The sequence below is a fragment of the Balaenoptera musculus genome, chromosome 2 (genome assembly GCF_009873245.2).
Source record: "Balaenoptera musculus isolate JJ_BM4_2016_0621 chromosome 2, mBalMus1.pri.v3, whole genome shotgun sequence".
Taxonomy (NCBI): Eukaryota; Metazoa; Chordata; class Mammalia; order Artiodactyla; family Balaenopteridae; genus Balaenoptera; species Balaenoptera musculus.
Genome location: NC_045786.1, coordinates 51,629,932 through 51,653,613, shown reverse-complemented (window position 1 = coordinate 51,653,613; position 23,682 = coordinate 51,629,932). Strand labels below are relative to the sequence as shown.

Here is a 23,682-nt window from a genome sequence, read left to right as displayed (position 1 = left end):
TCTGGCCTTGAACTCTGGCAGTTTCGAGAGAAAGTGGCTGGTCCCGCAGGGTGCTGGGCGCACCTCCTTGTGCACATCTCTATGCTCTGCATTTCTAGACTGGAGACACCTTTCTAGTCAACTGCAACCCCTGAGGCTTGACCCACAGCGGTGGAAGTGTGGCCGAGATCCATACTAGCAGCTCTTTTCGTGCCTACCCTCCTGTTTGGGCATCCATGAGAAAAAAGTGTTTGCTTCTCCTTCCTTCCAAGTGAAATCCCTGTGTCTGGACTCAATTTACAAAGTCTTAAGGCCCTTTGTTTTGAAAAGGATCAGTTATGAAATTCCAAATTGCATTTCCCTAGTAGCAAGGTTAAGGGCCTTTCCTTTCTTTCTGGGCCATCTCGACTTCCTTTCCTGTGAACTGTTGATATTCATCGCCCAGTTTCTGCCTATTTGGTTGACTTAAAAAAAAAAAAATCAATTTGTAGGCCATCTTTGTATATTAGGGACTGAAGCCAATTTATGTTGCAACAATTTTTGTTGCAAATATTTCCTCTCAGTCTGTTTGCATTATGACTTTGTTTATGATGCCTTTTACTGAACAAAGATTTTCCATTTTTACAACACCCAAGATTTTGCTCTTTTTTTAATGACTTCTGGATTTCCCACCTAGCTTTTAAAGGTCTTCCCAAATTATACATTTATTCTCTTAAATGTTATCTTTCTTTTATGCTTCAAGCTAACATCCGCATGGAGATGTTTGTAACTGATGTAAGGTAGGGCATCTAGTGCTGTGCTTTCCCCCCTTTCAGCTGGACAAGCAGTTATACCAGCACTATTTATTGAAACAATAAAACGTTCTTTTTCCCACTAAATTGAAAGGCCACCTTTATCATATATTAAATTCCTATATTAGGTCTATTTTTGGACTCTGTTCCACTGATGATGTGTTACTTTTTCAATCCTACGTAAAAACACTCTTACATGACTGATGTATGCATATCATATGTATACAGTAGTTCATCAAAAAAGGGCAACAGGTAGGCAGACTACTTAGTTCACCTCCTGCAAATGTGTCTTGGCCTCTGTGGCATTTCTTATCCCCATCTCACACCATCTATACTCAAAGAGCACTTGTCAATATAGATTGATCAAGCTGAAGAAAAAAGTTATATTACACTTAAAACAACCTAAATATTGGTTCCAGTTCTATGGGACAGTATCTAGAGGGATATATCTGTGAGTGTTGATGGCTTTAGAACTCCTGGTTTTCAGATTAAAAAAGGGGGCTGGTGATTGAACTTGAGGGACAGGTCCACATCTCCCCCTGTACCTTACAGAAGATAATGAACAAAAAGAACTGTTTTCCTAGAAACATTCTCCGCTGAACTGGCCTTGTTGTGTGACCATACAAACACTCTAGGAAAAGTTCTGTTTCTAATGAGTTTGGAGGAAGACTTCAAGCTCCTCCAGAATCTCAGCCCAGCCAGGACAGCCTGCAGGGCCAAGAGTGGCTGTGTTCCCATGTGGACCTCACAAGATGCCATAGTGTGGCAGTAAGGACTTCATAGTACTGCCCCCGGGCCCCAGTGCTGGATTCCACAGTGCTGGCTGAGACCTGGCTCTTGCACTCAGTAGCCATGTGACCACATCAGTCAACCCTTGTGCTGCAGACTGAATTGTGTCCCCTCAAATCCATATGTGGAAGCCCTGACACACAATGTGATAGTTTAGGAGATGAAGTCTTTGGGAGGTGATCAAGTTTAGACAAGGTCATGAGGGTGGGGTCTCCATGATGGGGTTAGTGTCCTTATAAGAAGAGATACCAGAGGGCTCTCTATCTCTCTCTCTCTGCCACATGAGAACACAGCAAGAAGGCAGCTGTCTGCAAGCCAGAAGGAGGGCCCTCACCAGAAACTGACGCACCCTGATCTTGGACTTCCAGCCTCCAGAAAAGTGAGAAAATATATTTCTGTTGTTTAAGCTATGCAGTCAGTGGTACTTTGCTAGGGAAGCCTGAATTGAAGACACTCTGGAGGCTTAGTTTTCTCATCTGCAAAATGGAAAACCACAACCCATACGTCACGTGATGGTTAAAGAAAGACTGACACATGTAAGGTATCTAGGGCAGTTCTCACACCCTGCAGGCCATCCACACACAGTAGCTACTAGTCTTACTGGCTGCAAACAGGAAAGGGGGTTTCAGGACACTTGCAGGCCATCCTGCACCTGTGCCATGGGCACAGGTACTCCCAGGGTTCTGAGTCAAGCATGGGCATCTCTGGCATTCCCACAGGGCACTGCAAGGGAAAGCCCAACAGGAGGGCCATCCCCCTGTAGGGGAGCAGGTGCAGGGCCTGGCCCAGCTGTCTCATCTCCCAGCAGCAACACACACACCTGCCTCTGTCCCGGAACGCTGGCGGCCTCTGGTGGTAAAAAAGGAAATTCGCTTTGTTTTAAGTACATCTTCATTTCTGCAGGGAGAAAAAAGTCAAAATTTGAGGAAAGCATGGCAAAGACATTTCTATTTTGGCTGTGACTGTACAATGCCACACATAGAGAAGGGAGAAAATTCCATCGGCAGGGTGTTGGGGGCCCCTGCAGCTGATGTGTAAGCATGAACAGCACAAGTTGTGCTCAGAAGTCTTTTCGGAAAAAAGCAAGCTGGCAGGACTGGTGGTTTCCACTCCTGAGCTTTTCCATCTCAGGCAGGTGCTAGCATTTCTGTGCCTGGCAGGAATGCCCATATCAGTGGCTGTTACTTCACGCTGTTCACTGAGGGAGTTCTCTTAGGAGTATAAGTTCCACTGAGATGTTGCAGAAGTGGTCTTCAGCAAGTGAACCAGGAAGGCTGGCCTTCAGGGCCCCAAGGACCAGCAGGGCTCATCCCCAGATTTTCCCCTTTAATTAGAAGACCTTGGAGGGTACTTTTTATTCAATCTCTATACACATTGGTTAGTGACTGGCAAAAACTTTTGAACAGAATGATAGGTGAGGCAAAAATGAGGAGATTCTCCAGGATCCTTTAAAAATTAGAAATGGGAGGACACTGTTTTGGGCTGAATTGTGTCCCCCCCATTCATATGTTGAAGTCCTAACCCCCAGCCCCTCAGAATGTGACTGTATCTGGAGATAGGCCTTTAAAGAGGTGATCAAGTTAAAATGAGGTCATGAGAATGGGCCCTGATCCAATCTGACAGGTGTCCTTATAAGAAGAGGATCCTCCTTTATCAAAGATAAGGTGACCATATGTGTGTGGGTTTATCTCTGGGCTTTCTATCTTGTTCCATTGATCTATATTTCTGTTTTTGTGCCAGTACCATACTGTCTTGATGACTGTAGCTTTGTAGTAGAGTCTGAAGTCAGGGAGCCTGATTCCTCCAGCTCCATTTTTTGTTCTCAAGATTGCTTTGGCTATTTGGGGTCTTTTGTGTTTCCATACAAATTGTCAAATTTTTTGTTCTAGTTCCGTGAAAAATGCCAGTGGTAGTTTGATAGGGATTGCATTGAATCTGTAGATTGCTTTGGGTAGTAGAGTCATTTTCACAATGTTGATTCTTCCAATCCAAGAACATGCTATATCTCTCCATCTATTTGTATCATCTTTAATTTCTTTCATCAGTGTCATAATTTTTGGCATACAGGTCTTTTGTCTCCTTAGGTAGGTTTATTCCTAGATATTTTATTCTTTTTGTTGCAATGGTAAATGGGAGTGTTTTCTTAATTTCCCTTTCAGATTTTTCAGCATTAGTGTACAGGTATGCAAGAGATTTCTGTGCATTAATTTTGTATCCTGCTACATTACCAAATTCATTGATTAGCTCTAGTAGTTTTCTGGTAGCATCTTTAGGATTCTCTATGTATAGTATCATGTCATCTGCAAACAATCATTAGAGGAATGCAAATCAAAACTACAATGAGATATCATCTCACACCGGTCAGAATGGCCATCATCAAAACATCTAGAAACAATAAATGCTGGAGAGGGTGTGGAGAAAAGGGAACACTCTTGCACTGTTGGTGGGAATGTAAATTGATACAGCCACTATGGAGAACAGTATGGAGGTTCTTTAAAAAACTAAAAATAGAACTACCATACGACCCAACAATCCCACTACTGGGCATATACCCTGAGAAAACCATAATTCAAAAAGAGTCCTGTACCACAATGTTCATTGCAGCTCTATTTACAATAGCCAGGACATGGAAGCAACCTAAGTGTCCATCATCGGATGAATGGATAAAGATGTGGCACATATATACAACGGAATATTACTCAGCCATAAAAAGAAACGAAATTGAGTTATTTGTAGTGAGGTGGATGGAGTTAGAGTCTGTCATACAGAGTGAAGTAAGTCAGAAAGAGAAAAACAAATACAGTATGCTAACACCACATATATATGGAATCTAAGGAAAAAAAAAAAAGGTCATGAAGAACCTAGTGGCAAGACGGGAATAAAGACACAGACCTACTAGAGAATGGACTTGAGGATATGGAGAGGGGGAAGGGTAAGCTGTGACAAAGTGAGAGAGTGGCATGGACATATATACACTACCAAACGTAAAATAGCTAGCTAGTGGGAAGCAACCGCATAGCACAGGGAGATCAGCTCGGTGCTTTGTGACCACCTAGAGGGGTGGGATAGGGAGGGTGGGAGGGAAGGAGATGCAAGAGGGAAGAGATATGGGAACAAATGTATATGTATAACTGATTCACTTTGTTATAAAGCAGAAACTAACACACCACTGTAAAGCAATTATACTCCAATAAAGATGTTATTAAAAAAAAAAAGAAGAGGAGATCAGGACACAGACAGGCACAGAGGCACAGAGGGAGGACACAGGGAGAAGGCAGCTGTCCCCATGCCAAGGAGAGAGGCCTCAGGAGAAACCAACCCCACCGCCACCTCCACCTCAGACTTCCAGCCTCCAGAACTGTGAGAAATAAATGCCTGTTGTTTAAGCCGCCCAGCTTATGGCACTTTGTCATGGCTGTTCAGCAGGCTGGTAGAGACACCATCCCATGGGTCTGTTGACTGGGGTTACACACACATTTGAGCACTTGCTGGGGACAGAGACCCCTGCTTACCTGCCAAATTGATTTCTGGAGAGATCCAGGGTTTTGAGTTGTCTGCAGGTCCACTTCTCTTGAGGTGGCAGTGCCACCAGCTGATTTCCCTGTAACTTCAAGAACATGAGGGCCTGGGACAGAGGGAGGGAGAAGCAAAGACGATGTCAAATACCAAAGGGGCAGAAGACCTGAAGGGAACGTCAGTTCCCTGGCAAAGGGAAGCCAAAGGATTATAATTGATTCACTGTCACAAAGATTCCAACCGTGTGGGGCTTCACAGTGTCTTAAAACTCATAAAATTATAGCAAACAGAGCAGATGGGATAATTAATAGAAGATCCTTCCCTTCAGATCAATGGGAGGCAATTATTCAAGAAAGAATGGAATCTAAGTACTTCTCAGAATTGAGATTTCTTAAGAGTGACAATTATTTGTGGACCTGTCCTGGGAATAGTGGATGAGTCTGAAGGTCCTGGAGGCCACTGTGTTACCACAGGAGGGGGGTGGGCACAGCATGATGCCTCCTTGGGCTGGCCCAGGTGATGCCCTGGACAGGGGTCAGGTGGCATCCGTGACACCGAAGGTGACCCGCCCCAGTCGTGCACCCTCTGCTGGCTTGACACTGATGCCTTCAGAGTAATGCAGAATTTCCCACCTGGGGCTGGCCCTGGGCACCAAGTAGTGAATAGGATCCATGCTCTGCTTTCAAAGGTTCCCAGTGGAGTGGGAAAAACAGACAGATGTGTGAACAACCTAAAGGTAGAAGGCAGCCCCATGGTGGGACACACACGCGCGTGCGCGCGCACACACACACACACACACACACACACACACACACACACACACACACACGGCTCTGGTAAAAGGCACTTCCTGAATTCACATCTGGGAATTCCAGTTCTGCCACTTCCGTAGAGGGAGGCAGGGACAAGAAGGCCCCGCCCTGCCGTGCTGCCAGGGCTTCACACACCAGAAGGCCTGGTGGGCTCACCCTGGAGCCGGGAAGGAACAGAGCCAGAGGTCAGTCCGAGGGGCTGCTGGGCTGTGCCTTCAACTGTCAACACTGAAGAAAATTCTGGAGGATAAAAATTCATCATCCTGCACCCTCCCAGAGCTGTTTCATTTTGCACATTTCCTCTCAGTCTCTTTGCACACAACCATGCATGACTTTGACAGTTAAACTTTTCTTTCAACTTTTTTTGTCTTGAAAGCTTGGAAGAAGCACACAGGTTTCACTGCAATGTGGAGTGATTTTCTTACAAAAGCTGAAAATGAGAAATAAGATGCTATTAGACTTACATCAAGCTGGAAAAGTCCCAGGGGAACTTCTCTGAGTGTGTTTTCTGAGAAGTCCACATCCTTAAGGTGGTTCTTCCAAAACACAGCCATTTTGTCTGGTAGAGACTCCAAGGCATTTTTGGATGCTTTGCAGCATTTCTAGGAATTTGATGAGAAAGAGAATTAATTAGCTTTTTAAATGCCGTGGTGTCTATGATAAAGACTGTTTCCAAATTTAATGTTAAAAACAAGACCATTACAATAAGGCTCTGTAATAAATACAATTCAGCTAATTAAGAGGCTACAGACTATCCTCGCCCCATTTTCCTGTCCTTGCTCCAAGGAAGGGATGGGAATGGTTTCCTGGGGAGACCAAGGTGGCTCATGGTCCTTTCCCTTCCCTCAAGAACATCTGGCCCATTGTCCTTGGAAATAATGGGACAATTCAGGACAGTGCTCTGAAGAGGAGCCCATGTCCCACACAAATATGCTTAAACTAGAAATGTTAATGTTAGAGACGGAGAATTTCCACATTTGCTATTGAAAACAGCAATAAAACACAAATATTCTTTATGCTGTTCCATCTGTTTTAACAAGCAAACTTCCCAAGAGACAAAATCACGATTTAATGGGCAGCACTATGGATGCAGACTATTCTTCTCTTCTTTATTCTTATTTTACAGCTGTCCTAAAGGAACGACCCCACCTTTTGGACAGAACTCATCCTTGGGCCAGAAGTTCAGGCTGTAGCTGTGGAAAGTCCTTGGGTGTTACGGTGCGAATCTCAAACCCAGAGCCAGGTGCGCTGGCTCTTGGGTGAGTTACCTGCCTGAGACCCTCAGCTGCTGGATGCTGAGTAACATGCTTGTCTATAACACAGGACACCACTGCGTGGCCGCCGAGGGGATGCAGTGTGCCCCGCACCCACAGCTCTGTGAGGCTGGCATGGTTGTGGACTGACAGCTCCTTTCACGATTTTCGGCAGGTTACTAACCAAGGGGCAGGCCCAGGCATTTGGAAACACCTTCACGTTATTTCTGGAGACGTTCAGACAATTGAGTGACTTGAAAGAATGAAGGAAAAGCGCAGGGAGTTCTGTCAATTTATTGTCAGAAATATCGAGTTCCTGTAGCTTCCGCAAACCAATCCAGTTCGTGGCTAGGGGAAAATAAAAGAGGATGAATTGTAAAAACAGCCCAATCAAGAAGAAAATGACAAAATAAGTCAGGTTACTGATGCTAAAACATACCATTTTCTTCTTCAAACAATTTTTCCAAATAATTTTTTGAAGCTGTCAGTTTTTGAAGTTTTGAGAGATGCAGGAATCCCGGTGGGAGGTGGGACAACTTGTTGCTGGAAATATCAATTTCGAGTAGCCTGTAGTTGGGGGAGAAGGAAGTCAAGGCATCAGAAGAAAGAGGTAAAGCATCACGGGTACATATTTCTCTGTAAACATGTTTCTTTTTCTCCTTGCACAAGGATAAAGAATGTGCATTGAAATACAGCAATATGATTTTTATTCATTGCATTACTGTCACTATGTCATGTGTAGACAAAGAAAACCAAATCTCTCTTTGGTGGTTCCTGGTCTCATTGACCAATAGGGATGTAACCTTTCTCACATATGTGATAACAGAACAAGCTGGTGCCCTGGAAGCTCCTGGAAGTCCAGAGAGCAGTGCTTTTAACCTTTTGGACCCTCAAGTCTGTCCTGGTTAAAGACCCCCACTCCGTGGCACTTGTTTAATTTTTTGTGCAGCCTTCTTTCCCATGAGTTACTGCTGACCCTAAGCTCTTTCCAACATTCTTTTTTACTTAACTAGAGCCTTAGCTTTTGAAATCAGCTCAAATCCCATATAGAATGAGGCTTTGCAGGTATGATCATCAATACATCAGTGAAGGTAAGGTCCTTCCTCTCCCCATGCAGCCTCAGCAGGAGGCTTGGGCCTCTTCCTAAGGCCTCCCAGAAAAGGAGACAGGAGCTGCCTACACCATCAGGCTGCTGCCAGAGTCCTGTGAAGTTAACTGTTTCTCTGAGGCCCTGCCCACTTTCCTTGGGAGGTGGACCAAAAGCTGGGTTGTCTGGGCCCCATTGTTTCCACCAGCCCCTTTCCTCTGACTCCTGTGTGCAGGAACAAGACTGGGCACCTCGGGCAAGCAGGCCTGCGTGGCTGCCAGTGAGTAGTGGAAACGTGGGCCAGACAAGCCACCCTACTAGACAGATCTTTCTGCATTCATGTGGAAAGGAGGTGGGGACCTTGTGCCCAAGAGCTTGCATAAGGGCAGGCAGAACTTCCTTCTCTTATTTTAGCTGAAAATCTGTTTTCAAAAGAACAACTACAATCAGGGAGCATGACTGCAGGAAGAGGACAGTGCAGGAGGAGGGTGGTGGTGGCAGCTGGGGCTCAGATGGCCAGGGCTCACCCCAGGGGCTGCAGGGCAGGAGCCCACCTGGAACAGATGATTTCGTCTGATGACTTCACGCTGGGCAGCTCCCCCAGGTGGTTGTCTGAGAGGTTCAGCTTCCGGAGGTTGATGAGTCCCCAGGGGATGATGGAGGGGAGGGATGCCAGGCAGTTGGCAGAAAGATCCAGCTCCGTGATCTGGCAGGAGATGTCAATGAGCCAGTCCAGATCCACCCAGGGCAGCTTGAGGTGGGACCATTTCACACGAAGAGCCTGGATATTGGAGAAAGGGGAAAAGCACACACCAGCGATGAGCCCAGGGCTCGTGCAGACTTGAAATAAAGCAATGATTTATTCAAGTGTGAATCTGTCTGTTCATCTCAGCAGAGTCCCGAGAGGTTGGGACCATGTTGGCCCTGAGGAGGTACCTATGCCCTCCTGCACCTGCAACCCGAAGGTCATCTCTGCCCAGCTACAGCTACTCACTCTCCAGCCTCTAGAGGGAGCATGTGGGCTTAGCATCACCTCTTAGAGGGCTATCACCCTCAGGGGGGAAACACAACAGGAATGGCCCCTGCTCTGTACAGAGGAGCCCACCCAAGCTTGGAGCAGCCTCCCCAGACTGCAGAAGAAGGCTTAGACCCAAACCTGGTCTTCTCACTTCCTTTCACAGCACTCTTCCCTGTGATTAGAGTAGTTGCCGCCTGCAGCTGCTTACACCACGCTGGGTGCTTTGTGGATGAGCTGCTTCCAGAGTGAGAGACTGAATATACAGACAATGGCCAGACCATATATAAAAAAGAGAACTTTGACCCACAACCTGCAGCAACCTACCAGGAAACTAACCCCCTTATCTATAATAAAGAGTCCAGGAAGCCAAACTTGCCAGAAGCCACACTGCAATGTCTAGTAACAATCCAGGAAGCTAAACAATAACTTCTGTAACAATTGGCCCCAAATGTCCAGGACTTGATTGATAAGTGACAGCTTCCCTAATTTTGTCCCTGCTTCCAACTTAGACTAACCAGGGAAAGGCAAATATGCCCCCTAACCCATCACGTAGGACGCCCCCTTTCTAGTTAGCTGCCTCCAGCTTCCCCGTCAATAGCCTCTAGTCAGGGCACACCTGAAGCCTTTCCTTTATCCACCATAAAGCTTCCCCACTCCTCTGACAAAATGCAAGTGACAGTGGCTGACTCACTTGCCACCAAAAGCTCTGAATAAATCTCCTTTGCTTTTCTCATTTGATTGGGTCAGAAAGGCCAGCAGTTTGCTGGCATATGGTGGTAAAAGAGATCTGGTTAAATGTGTATGAGCAGGGCTTTTCTCTTTCTTCTTGATCATCAAAGAATTTGGGGCTCAATGAGGTTTCTGGGAAAGGAAATCGGCTTTTTGGCTTGTTTCTCTAAAGCAGCTGGAAATCCGTATCAGAAAATTAGAGAAACAAAAATTAGTTCTTCACTAATGGGAAAATGTAACAACTGGGAAAGACACCAGAAACATGGGGTAAGTTTGCTTTCAAAATTGGCAGCAGCAGACAGACTTCCTTATCTGGCCACAAGGTGGCGATATGTGCCTTATCTTTGTCGCCCCCTTAGCTAACTTACCAGGATTGGAAAGGCTCGGTCTACTACACCCTCTCAAAGCTCTGGTCTTTGAACCAAGTAGATGAGAGGCTCTGTCTCTGTCTGCCTGTCTCTCTCTCCATTCACCTGGATGAAGAGAGACAGTCGATGGTATACTGGATTTTGGGTCAAGAGAATGGAGCTTTAGTCTCAGTTTTTTGTTTTGGTTTGTTTTTTGGGGTTTTTTTAGACTTGACGTGTAGGCCTGTTTTTGTTGTCATTATTGTTTTCCCCCATAATTCTCTATTTTGAAAAATTTCAGAACTTCAGAGAAGTTGAACTAGGACACATGATTACCCATTCATACACCCTGCACTGTAGACTCACCAATTGTTAATATGTTGCCACATCTGCCTTTTCTTCTTTTTCTCTACACACATATACAAGCACACACACTTTTCATTTATCTGCTGAGTCATTTGAAAGTAAATTATAGCTATCATGGCACTTTACACCAACATATATCTCTGAAGAACAAGAATATTTTCCTATGTGACAACCATATATTTATCATTTTCAAGAAATGAAATCAATACATTATCAAATCCACAATCCATGTTCAAATATTCCCAAATACCCCAGAAATGTCTTTTATAACTATTTTGTATCTTGATCCAGGATCCCATCAAGAATCACACATTGCATTTAGTTGACATGTCTCTATTTTCTTTAATCTAGAAGAATCCTCATGCCTTTTAATGTCTTTTCCAACTTTGGCATTGTAAGTTTTCAGGTCATTCTAGTTGTCTTCTAGAATATTCCATAATCTGAATTTACTGAGTTGTTTCCTAATGTTTAGATTCAAGTTAAGCATTTTTGGCAAAAATCTCAGACAATGTTGAGTCCTACCAATTGAACTCCACCAGAGGGCACCTGATGTCAGGTTATTTCACTAATGGTCTGATCCCTTGGTTAAGGTGGTATCTGTCAGATCCCTCCTTTGTAAAGTTCCATTTTACTCTTTGTGGTTAATCAGCAATCTGCAGGGTGATATTCTGAGACTATCTGTGAATATTTTACGTTCCTACATCAGTTTACCCAGTGATTTCAGCATCCATTGTTGATCAGGGCCTGACTCACTTAGTACATTTGTGGTTACAAGGTGGTAATTTTTCTAAAACTACCATTCTGTCTACATTTGTTACCTGTCATTCTTCTGTACAGAAGTATGTCCCTCCCCACCCGTTTAAATATTACTATGGACTCACAGATCCTTTTTAAATTCAAAGTATTATAATTGATTATTATCATTATTTCTTTCAATGGTCAGGTAGTCCCCAATTTGACCACTGGGAGTCCCATCAAGGGGACTTCTGTGTTCCTCTGACATATCCCTATCAGTTTTGGGTACTCACTTACTTCCTGATAAAATAAGATGTTCAAGTTTCCTCTGGTCCTTTCCAAGTACCAGCCCTGATTCCCTTTAACAGAAAATGGTATTTAGAAACCAAGATCTAGGTGTTGGGTATGCTCATTGCTATTGGGTTGTCACTGCTTCTTGGCCCATTGATCCAACACAACCCTATATTTAACATGAGTGCATTCTGATGCCTCCAACTTGAATCCAGTCACATCGGCTTCTTCCTAATCTTTACATAAAAATTCATAGTTGTGTCACCCTTCACCTTATTATTGTTGGTTTTAATCTGTTAAATGAGCAGCTTGGACCAGATGATATCTAGGTCACTTCTGGACCCAGGATTCTTTCTGGCTTATACTCTTGAGAAGGACAATGGCTTCCCACAGAGAGCCTTGGAGTAATCATGACAGCCAATCTAGGAGCCATGCCAGTCTTTGCAATGCCAAGTCAAAGAAGGCCCTCTAAGGATCTGGCTGCCTCCCCTTCCTGGGTTCTCAAAGACACATCCAGGCCCCAGGTCCAGGGCCAGACAGCTGGACATAAATCCAAGGTGTCGAGATTGCAGTCTGACTTTCTCTACTTACCCTGTGTGGCCATTCTGGTCATTCAATATCAAATAGTTTGGACCTGAACTGAAATGGCAGTCAAATGCAAGATGAAAAGGAGGCTGGTTTTGGTTTTAAATAACAAACCTTAGGTGTCTATAAATAAAACTCTCTAAGGGCCATCAAAAATAAATAAAACAACAGGAAAGATTCAGGTTGTTATTGTGACATAAACCAGTTGCAGCACATCTTTGGAGGATCAGCTGAGATGTTCTGTCCTGACAATGGCAATCTTCCTCCTGCATTTCCTTCTTGCCCTCTGACCCTGGAGCTGCAGCCTAGAACTGCATAAGGAGCAGAGGCTCAGCCTCAGGAGACTGGAGCCCTGTGTTTGCTTAACTAACCCCATGTGGGGCCTTGGGCCAGTCGAGGTGGAGGTGGGTACTTTCACAGGCGCTATCAGGCTCAACTCCCCTTATACGAACCTGCCTGAGGATTCCGTGCTGCACTAAGTCAGCCCAAGGGTCATCTCTGTCTCCGCTGCCCCAGCAGGCAGTGTGGCCATCCAGAACCCGGACTGCATGCATCTCCAGTGCTGCACTTTGTCTGAGTGCGTGTGAAGCTCAGCACCGTGCCTAGCATGCAGCAGGCACTCAATAAATGTTTGTGTGCTGAAAAGAATCAAGCCACTGGGACCAGCAATCCATCTATTAACACCTCTAACCAGAACGATCACCCTAAAATACCAAGGTCTACTCAAACCCCTCAGCCTTCCTGCGCCCCAGCCCGCCTGCAGCAGAACACCTGAACTCCCTCCCCAGACAGCCCCACACCTCCACAATCTGCCCCAATCACTTCCCAAATTTCTGTCTCACTGTCTCCCCCACGACCTCTGCCCACCCTCTGTGCTCCTGTTGGCAGATGGCTGGTGGGGTTAATAATTTGTTCTAGGTAGATGAAACTGGGGAATGGGCCTACTCCTAGAGCAGAGGATTCAAGACCAAGGGGAAATTGCCAACAGAAGTACAGAAACTGCCTGTTCATAAATGAACCATAGGGCTCAGAAAGTGGACTGGAATTCATAGGAAGGCTGTGTGGGCCTGACAGTGAACTTACTGTCAGTACCTGACTGGCCAATGTGCCAAAGGGCTGCCAGGGTGCTCTGGGGCTGCAGGAGACACAAGGTTGGTGGGACTGGAGCTAAGAGAGTTTTGCAAGTTTTCACCAGAGAGCTGGTCTCCTTTTGATTGTGGGTGTCATGAAGTCACTCAAGGATCCCAGATTCTGCAGGCGGGCTGGCCTCCGCCTTTGCACCCTGTCCTGCCACCACGACAAAGGGGAAAGGGTGCTCCTTGCTCTGCTTTCTCTCCCCTGGAGTTCACAGCCCTCCGCCCTCCTATCTAAATCCTACTAATCCTGAAAGCCCTGGGGCAAGGACCACCTTCTTCACCCCCAGTAAGTGTCTGCGTTACAGCCCCCAATTAGGTAACAAGGATTCCATCTTGCTTCACAGTCAGCAGCATTTACTTGAGCACTGCCAAGTGCAGGCCAGCCTGTCAGGCACTGGGGTTGAAGATATGGATGCTGCAGGTGGAACCGGCTCAGGGAGTTTATGTCTCGAAGGGAAGAGCCGTGTGTGTATTGAACGTGCATCTAGTCACCTTTCAAGGACTAAGAGTATGTGATGTTGACCAGAAAGCCAGGAAAGAACACCTGCAGGGAAGCCTCCTGTGCTTCTTTGGGAGGTACTATTTATCAGAAGTAAATCATCAATAACAAGAGAGTGGCTGTGTGTGGCACTGAATTCTCTAGACATGAGGAAGAGGAGGAAGCAGATGTTGCAAGTTCCTAAAACTGAGCTCTTTCTAGGCGTTACATCCACCAGAGTTTCTGCAGGGTTGAAATTTGTGAAACTCAAGCCCAGGGAGAGGTAGTAAAAAGCAAGAAGTCAGAAAACATGATGACACACTCAGAATTCAGACATGCTTGTGAAAAGACTTCTGGGTTGGATGGCGGTTGGAAAAACATGTAGGATTTGTACCTGGTCTTGGGTTAGTCTGAAAACTTTCACTTATACAAGTTACTTTCCTTTTGGTGCACGAACATTATAGGGTGCGCAAGTTTTTCCAAAGTGGCAGAGGGGAAGAAGGAAGGAGAAAGGATGCACAGTACACCTGACATGGAAATGTAGCTGGGCAAGCCCTCATTACTTATTTATGTTTAGTCCGGGCAGGATCACAATAAACCAGGTTCTGAGGGGGAGAAACCAGCAATTGTATAATTAAATCCATGCACACTGAACTGCAAAATCAAAGACAGCTGGCTGTGGAGATCCCCAAAATTCAACAATGCCATGGTTAAGGCACATCTCTCCAGAGGAAACAGAGAATATGCTCATGTTGGTCCTTAAGCATGAGCCCTTTCAATTTTGGGCCAAACAGAAGGAAGTACTGCTCTCCCAGAAGACACTGTACGATGACTTAAGAAACTTGCTTTCCAAGGCAGTGGTGGTGACCAGGACCAGTTCAAGAAGGACTAGGGCACTTGGCTCATTACAGAAAGTGATGTTTGGGTTTACCTCTGCATAAGAAGGTCTCCTTGTCCTGCGATGGAAGCTGTGGTCCAGGAGGGCAATTACCTGCCTTTATATAATGCTGCCTGAAGCTTCCATACAAAAATATCACAGTGAATGAGCCAGTGGACTACAATGACATCTCTCATGCTTTTATGTCAGTGCAACCCTTATGGTTGAGGAATATAATTGTTCATGAAGGGCTGAAATTGACAATGTTTTTAGGCTGGCTTTAACCTTGAGAACTGTGGGGCTGGCAACTGGCCCCTGAGCAGAAACAGAGAAGGGTTCTCTGCCCCAATGCTGGTGGGGGGGATGCCTCTGCAATTTTGAGAACTCACAAGAGCAAGTTCCAACACTGCCTCCTTACTAGGTCTCTACTGAGCCCACAAAGCAGAATCTGCATCTCTTCTCCCTGTGTTCCCATCTCACTGTCCCTTGAGGGGACAGACGAGAGCTCAATGACAGTACAGCATGACACAAAAAAGGCAGTCAGTAGAATTAGTCTTTCCAGTCAAGACACACGTGTTAAAATGGCGGAGAAATACATAGAATGTTCTAAAATGTATTCATGAACCCTTGGCCTACATAAAACCCAAAACTTTCTTTTTGTGGGTAAGCAGATTCCTGGGTGGTGGTTCCTTGTTGAACCAGCCAGGAAGACAAGAGCCACCTTCTGACATGTGAAGGAACAGTCAGGGCACCAGACAGCCGGAGGAGTGCAAAACCAACAGGTCTAATCTGAAAGGAACAGACTCACTAAAAGGTCTGAAGAACAAGCCAAAAGAAACTCTAAAAATGAAGGTGCTCAGAGCAGCAGAGCCAGTCGCAGAATCTGAAGACATATCCCAGGCCACCTGAGTGATGTCAGTGACTGTGCAGAAGGGGATCTGTGCATGAATGCCAACAAGTTGGGGTAAATTTCAAGCCTCCAAGTGTCTTTCGGGAGCCCAGACTGTCAGAGGAGGCTCTAAGTGAGGTGGAGTCAGCTGGACAGGGGATCAGCACGCTGGAGACAGTAACTCTGGCCCAGTCTTCCTGTGCAGGTGAGGGCCATGGCAAACGAGGACTATGCCCCACATCCTCGGCCCTGGAGAACCCCCCATGCAAGGCTTCCAAACGCCTACTGCTCAAGGACCTGCACCCTGGCAGGGACAGTCTCTCAGGAGGGAGGGGGCATTGAAAGTGAAAGGATGAGAAGGAGCCTGGACCTTGACTGGCTATCTACCTGTGCACGTGAGGTGGCCACGGCGGGCGAACCAGGCCAAGGGCAATGGAGCGACAGCCACAAGGATGGTGTCATGGTCTGAACTGTGTCCCTGAAAAAGATATGTTGAATCCCTAGTACCTGAGAAAAAGCTTATTTGAGCTTATTTGGAAATAGGGTCTTTATAGAGGTAATCAAGTTAAAATGAGGTCATTAGGGTGGGCCCTCATCCAGTATGAATGGTGTCCTTATGGAAAGGGGAGATTAGACACAGAGGCAGACGTGTGCAGAGGGAAGATGATGAGAAGACACGGGGAGGATGGCATGTGGCTGGAGTGATGGGTCTACAAGCCAATGAACACTGAGGACTGCCAGCAACCACCAGACACTAGGAGGCGGCAGGGAGGGGTCCTCCGCTGGAGCTGTGACAGGGAGCACGGCCCTGCCAACACCCTGATGTCAGACTCCAGCCTCCAGAACTCGAGACAATACATTCCGGTTATTTTAAGCCAACCAGTGTTTGGTACTTTGTTACGGTGGCACTGATACAGATGGTAACAAGTCAAATGACAATTGGAGAAGTCAAGACCTGAGAATCCGGAACTTTCCATCAACAGAAGCCCACAGATTAAGAAAGGAAATGAAAGAAGCAGAGAGTCTTGAAAGCTAGAAGGATGTCTCTTAAGATAAGCAGATTAGAAACATAATAAAAAGGTGGGAAAAGGACAGTAAAACCAGTCATTAACTTAGGGAAAAGCCTGGGAGGACTCTATGGTGTAAAAGGAGAATTTCGAAAATCACCTGAGAATACTAAAGGGAGTAAGAGAAGGGAGAGGAAAAGAGAAAAGGGGAGGACAGCCTTCCTTCTAAACTCAGAAGGAAGATAAATTAAATGACTCACTTAAATGACTTAAATTAAATTAAACGACTTAGTGAGAGGAAAAAAATGAAATCAGTTCTGACAAAAGCCTGCCTGCTAAAAATATTATAAATGTCAGAATTAGTAGTTGTTAGCTACCAATATAATTTCAAACAAACAAACAAAAAGGGAAACATAACCAAGGAAGCCAGATCAATGAGAAATGTAAGTACAAAAATAACTTACAAGCAAACCTACAATGGCATTTTAAATAGTCAACACGGAACAGTCTGTTGCCTCCAAGGGCACACTCAAACCTGAACCCTGTAGGGGAACCTTCTGGAAGTTGAGCTGTGATCACATGATAATACCTTCCTGGTGACTCTTTGCAATGCATGCACAGAACTTTTTCAAATGACCCTCACAGTAACCCTGTAAGCACAATTTGCACATAAAGAGCCTCAGTGAGTTGACCTGTTTGAAGGTAACAGAACCAGGATCACGATTCAGGTGCCTAATGTTCTGTCTGGTCCCTTCCTACCAGGCACCATGTTCATTCACATGGCCATGGAATAGCTGACACGATTTCAAAGGCATTAGGAGAGATAACCAAGGTGACTCAATAATGATAAAGACACTTAACCACAACCCCCAAAATACAACTATGCTAAATCTTTGTGTTCCAACCCAGGACAAATTTGTAAAAAACAAACCCATGAAAATTCAAGAAAAATATTAGCAGGATATGATAGGTCAAATATGCAAAAAATGAATGGAGGACACTACAATAAGAATGGGAGATGACCAAATACTAGGGGACAGGAGAACGAATTCTGTTTTCAAATCAGTACGAACTTGCACATAAATTGATTACATTCTGTGTAAGAAGCAAAATTAAAAGGAAAAAAAGGGGGGGAAAGGGCAAGCCTCCTACATATCTTATGCCTGGACAAAGGCAAAGTAAAGGTAGAGACCAATGATGAAAGCAGAATTAAAAGGTGTCCAATTATTTGGCCATTAAAAATGCCCTTTCAAATAATGCTTGGGTAGGAGAGAAAACCAATTCACAACAGCAGAATATATTTTTAGAACAACAAAAACATCACAAGTAATGGGGAAAAAAAACGAACAACTCTGATCACAGTTCAAAAAGGAAAAAGTGAAGCATGATAAACTAGCTCTGCCCTGCTTAGAATGGAAAGCTAAAAGAAAGCAGGGAAATGAAAACAAAATTAGACTAAAAATAGAAAAACCAAAATGAAGTAAAAACAAGGAAGTTGGTAAATAAAACCAATTCTAGAGTTGTTGGAAAATAATAAAATTGATAATCAATTGACTAAAAGTAAAAGTACTTTAATAATCTAAGAATGAAAATGACAATCTAACAACTGCTGAAAAACAATGTTTAAGTTGTGGGAGATGTCCTCAGCCAGAGCTAACAAACCAAATAATGATGTTGAAATGCAAAATTTAATTCCAAAATAAAAAATTCTCAAAGTGACACAATAAGAGAAAAAACAAAATAATGTATATGAGACAAACAAATAAGGAAACTAAAGAATCACTCTCCAAAGGCCCCTAATTCAATGTAATTCTTTTTCAATCCAATCTTCAAAGAACAAATAGCCTCTGTGTTACATACATGGTTCCTTAACAGAAGACTCACTTTATTTTATGAGTAAAACCAATTACTTTGCAAGAGCCATTAAAATTCTAGCCAACTGCATGTACACACATGGACGCAAAAACTGTAACAAAATCTTCCCTAATGGAAATCAACAAGTGAACTCAAAGGTTTCAGTTCTGCAACCAAGGAGGATCTATACCAAGAAAATAGCACTGTTGGTGGTAACTTATGGAAAACCATCAGCACATTTTGTTAAAGAAAAGTGGCCCTCTTTTAATCATCTGAACGCCAAAACATAGTTAATAAAATTTATCACTTTTTCTTCGCTAAAATTCTTAAAAATAGATAAAAAAGGTTTGTTTTAAATCAACATTGTGCTTTTTTCCCTGTAGTATTTCAGTCATTCCTTTGAAAAATAGGAAACTTACCAAAAAAATCTCCCTTCCAACTCAAGAATTTTGCCAATAGCAATATGCAAGAGAGAGAAAAAAACAAGAAATAAAAATACTATCTCTGCAGTTACTAAGCTATTCAACTTACTGTTGAGAGAACCCTGTTTCCTCAACTTTTAAAAATTTATTTATTTATTTATTTATTTTTTTCAACTTTTAAATAAAGACAAAAATTTCTACCTCACAGACTTGTATAGAAGATTAAAGTAGAATATTTGGCAAAGTACTTTGTTAGTCATGAAGTCCTATGTAAATGGAAGTTTACTACATATATAAAATTTTATCCATCCATCTATTCACCTATTCATCCATGCATCCATCCATGCATCCAGCCATCCGTCCACCCACCCACCCATTTTCCATCCATCCATCCATCCCTCTATCCATCCAAGCATCCAACTCCTCATCCTGTTCCAGGCCCTACACTGAGGGGCAAACATAGGGTGAGCAAAGCTGGACGAATCCCTGCTTTCACGAAGCTTCCAGTCAAATGGGGGAATTGACATTAAACAAGAAAGTCACCAGAACAGACAACCCCAAACTTTGTTAAGTGCTCTGAATAAAATGGCAGGAAGCTCTAAGAGATGGAAGGGGGGATGTGACCCGGCCTGTGGGCTGGGGCAGGCTTTCCTGAGGACGTGGTGTACGGCTGAGGTGTGGAGGTAGTGCTGGTGTCCAGGAGCAGCGCTGTGCTGAGCATGAGGAGACAGGCACGCTTGTCCCTGTTGTGTGGTGTCCACCCTGCGGGTAATCATGGCCAGTAGAATTCCCCCTGCTGCTGGACATTTGGGTTTTGTTCTCCTAGTTTCTCTTATAGATAGCAGTGCTTTGAGCAGTACAGTTGTGGCAATTACGTTTTTTTTCTTTTGAGTTACATCCTAGAGGTATCTTTCAGAAAGGAAATACCAAATTCAGAGCTGTTCTCTGGGAGAAAAGAGTTTTATAGCTTTTGTCACATGACGCCAATTACTTTCCACACATACGGAACCAATTTATAGTGCCAGCAGCAAGGCTTTGGTGTCCCTTTCTCTTTGACGCTGCCAAGTGCCTTACTCAGCATTTATATTTATTTTTGCGAGTTTAATAGGTATGTGATGGTACTTTCAAGTCATTTTAATTTGAATTTCTGTAATTGCCAATAAGATTGTATATGTTTCCATGCCATGATTTACTATCTGTGTTTTCTCATGTGTAAATTAACTGTTCGTATCTCTTAACTTCTTACCCAAGGGCATTTGTGAGCAATGTGACAGCAAGGGCCGTGGCTCTGGCTTGGGCACTGCTGAGTCCCAAGCAACTAGTAGGTGATATATAAACACTGACTGAATTAAACTCAATTATCAACTGACATATAATTGCGTCAATGGTGTTTTCTGGATTTCAGTTTCTGTCAATTCTTTATTCTCAAGTATCTGCTAATGTTTTCCCTTTTAAAATTTCTTTAAAAATTATATTTTACTATATTAGTATACTATAGTAAAATTATATTTTACTATAAATAACTTTAATATATATATATCGTTTATCTTATTTGTGACTATACATCTTTATACATCTTTATATATCTTTAAAATTTTGAAATGGAATCATTTTCTTCTATAACTGGAATAAATTTGCGTTTTGAAAGTATATTCTGATGAATTTCCAGTGCTTAACTCTTACCTGTCTGGAATTTATTTACATCATTATGAATGTACTTGTCTATGCTGATATCCAATAGTTCCAATGACATTTAATAATGTTTTCTTATTCTTTCCTTATTGTGTTTTCTAGTTTGTCACATAAGTTCAAATAATAGTTTTAGTATTTCTGCATCTCTATGAATCATTTTCTCATTGTAAATTAAATGTAAGTGTTTTGCATAACTGCTGCTTTGTATTATGTTTGATGATCTAGTGGGACAGGCCACCAGGAACACCTACCTGAACGGTTACACAGTGCACCTGCTCAGCTGTTCTACCCTGTGACCCTCGCTATCTGTTCTCAAGTTCTAGGAAGCACTCACCATGTGGACAACGTCACAGTGGCGAGTCTATTCCATAGAGAAAGCGTATGAATGGGGCATGAGAGTGGGAAAAGATTTGGTATTTGGAAACTAGAGAAAACAGTAGGATAATTGGCTAAATTTCAGGGCACAGGAAAAGTGGAGCTGATGGAAGAGGCCCATAATAATTCTGAGTTTGATCTCATAACTATCAGAAGGCAGGTGAAGGCTCTTCCTTTCACACAAGCCAGTGGTGAAAAGGCCGAACCACAGGCAGTCAGGCTGCTCCCAGTGCTGCCTCTCACCTGCTGGGGCCCTGCTGCCCCAGAGACTTACATCTGCTCTGTGAGACAGTACCACCTGCTGTGAGGAGGACGAGAGGAGCTGAGAAGGTGCAAGGTGTAGATGTAGAAATGCTCTGGAAAGTGTAAAATTCTTGAATAAGACTCTTGTACCAAACGCTAGGCCTAACCTTGGGCAAGGATGTTCCCCAGAAGCCTTAGTGCTCACAATGTCAGTAGCCCTTGGTCAGCTGCTCATGAAGGCCCCAGCAAAGGCTGAGCAACCACACTTGCTGCAGCCTGCCCTTTCTGAGTATCCCATATATGCAAATCCTCAGACCCACCAGATCACTCTGATGGAGAAGGGCTGCTTCAGCTCCCAAAATGTGCAGCCAGGATGTTTGTGCTTGGGCACAGATACAGGCATCTGAATGGCCAGTCACTAGGAATGTTTAAGGTACATCATAAGCCAGAGCTGATCCAAAAATGACAATAGTAGTAGTAGTAGTAGTAATAAGTGATCCTCTCTAGGTTTGCTGCCAGATTTGAAATCATTAGGGACTTGTAAAGAAAATTAATAATTCCCCAACTGTGTAGTTTCAGAATCAATTTCAGCTCTTGTGCACTTACTCCTATACTCAGAACGGCCCAGCGTGCCCTCCGGCCCAGCCCTCTAACTGCTGAATGGGACAAACACCGTGGTTAGTTCAGGCCCCGCTTAGGCCTCTCCTGGCATTTCTGTTTTCCTGCTCCTTCCCGGGTGTGCCAGCATGAAAGTGTTGTTTCTCATGGCAACAAAGCAAACATTGACAGGACAGTCACCAGGAACACAGGCCGACTCATTAAACATTCAGGCAAAGGTTTGGCGGTTTTCCAGAAGGGCACCCATGAGCCAGAGCCAGGAATGGCTTTGGCCAGGTCTGACTTGGCTTCGCTTTTGCTCTTTTAAAAGTGTCCAGACCATGTGGTGTGCGCTCTCAGACTTTCCTTTCCAAACACCATCAAAACCTAACTGAGCAGCCCGCCCGCTGCCAGTGGAAAATCAACGTGGGCTTCTCAGCCATTCCCCGTTTGCCAGCAGAGGCAGGTTCTGGCAGCCTGAGAACTAGGCTGTGCCTGACACAGAGGCGTGGTGAACCTCGACTGGCCGTGGCTTCCACAGAGGCAGCAATTACATTAAAAAATATCAACTAGCTAGTGGGGGAGGCAGAACACAAATACAGAAAAAAACAAGATGACTGCTTCAGCAAGGTCACTGCCACGAATGCCAGTAGGCAAGGGAGTTTTCAGGCTGTGTACACATGGCAGCAAAGCACCCTTTCAGTGCCTGCCCTTGTCTAATATTCTGAACAAAAAATGCCAGTTCAAGTCCACTGCACACCTGGGAAGGTCGAAGCACTTACCTCTGGTTTCTGAGTCATCTTTCCTGACACTGGACCCCTCCGCGCTAACCCCCTCTCTTCTGCTGGCAGCACAGAAGGAAAGTGTTGTCACAGGTTAGAGATCATGGCAGCCAGACACACTGGCTGCACACACTGCACACACTGGCTGCACACACTGCAAGGCCCTTGAGTTTGAAATTCACTTGAATAAAAAAAAAAAAAATACCACCTGCTTTGGGGAAGCCCAAGGAGTCTTTATGACTCAGGCTGCACTGTAATTTCATTTTCTCTTCTGATTCTACCCAAAAGGGCAAAGGAGAAGAAAAGCAACATTGTCTTTTCTTTGTCTTCTCCTTTGCAGAATGCAATAATCACTTCCATGCTCTATCCCTATCTTGGCAAATTAGCAGGAGTTACCTGTAGAAAAGATCACAGATACAGATGTCAACCATTTCTGCTTTTAACCTTAAGCCAAGAAAATGCAAGTCACTGGGTACACATTAGAATCATCTGGGGAGTTTTTAAAACTACTGATTTGGGTCCCATCCCAGAGATTCAGATTTAGTTAGTGTACGGTATGGCCTGTGCATCAGGATTTTTAAAAAGCCCCCAGGAATTCCAATTACAGAAAAGTGTGAGAACAACTGATCTACATGAAAGACCTGGGAGGTGCAGTTCAGGAATCATGAAATGAGAAAATCCCCAAGTTAAGAAGGCTCAGGTTCTGGTCTGAGTATCACTGTTTAATATTTTCTGTTCTTGGACAAGTAACAGAATATCTCTAAACCTCAATACTTTCATCTGGTAAACAGATTATATTTCTTGCAATTCTTACTAAAGTGTTGTATGGATCACATATGAAAAGAAAGTGCTGGGAAAAACACTGAACACTACACACATGTAAGGGTTAGATGATCACTATTTATTTCCTTTTGCAACATGAAGCTGATGTTTAATGTTTATTGAGCTCTTATTATGTGCCAGGTCCTGTGCTAAGTGCACACCTGGCCTCCAAGGTAGATACAATGATTAACTCTGTTTATAACTGAGACC

At 44.1% G+C, this 23,682-nt stretch overlaps 1 protein-coding gene across 10 annotated transcripts in view; it reads right to left on the bottom strand.

Annotated features, from left to right (window-relative positions):
- Nucleotides 1-23,682, bottom strand: part of LRRK1 (leucine rich repeat kinase 1) — a 117,420-nt gene that overhangs the window by 41,191 nt on the left and 52,547 nt on the right. For 8 of the 10 annotated variants that reach the window (XM_036843720.1, XM_036843725.1, XM_036843729.1 and 5 more), the window contains exons 7-12: nt 8,755-9,008; nt 7,580-7,707; nt 7,325-7,488; nt 6,352-6,489; nt 5,072-5,184; nt 2,380-2,456 (exon numbers count right to left, since the gene is read on the bottom strand). In XM_036843720.1, the coding sequence (XP_036699615.1) occupies nt 2,380-2,456; nt 5,072-5,184; nt 6,352-6,489; nt 7,325-7,488; nt 7,580-7,707; nt 8,755-9,008 (874 nt within the window). The remainder of the gene's footprint in view (nt 1-2,379; nt 2,457-5,071; nt 5,185-6,351; nt 6,490-7,324; nt 7,489-7,579; nt 7,708-8,754; nt 9,009-23,682) is intronic. The other 2 variants (XM_036843722.1, XM_036843723.1) reach the window with 1 other exon arrangement.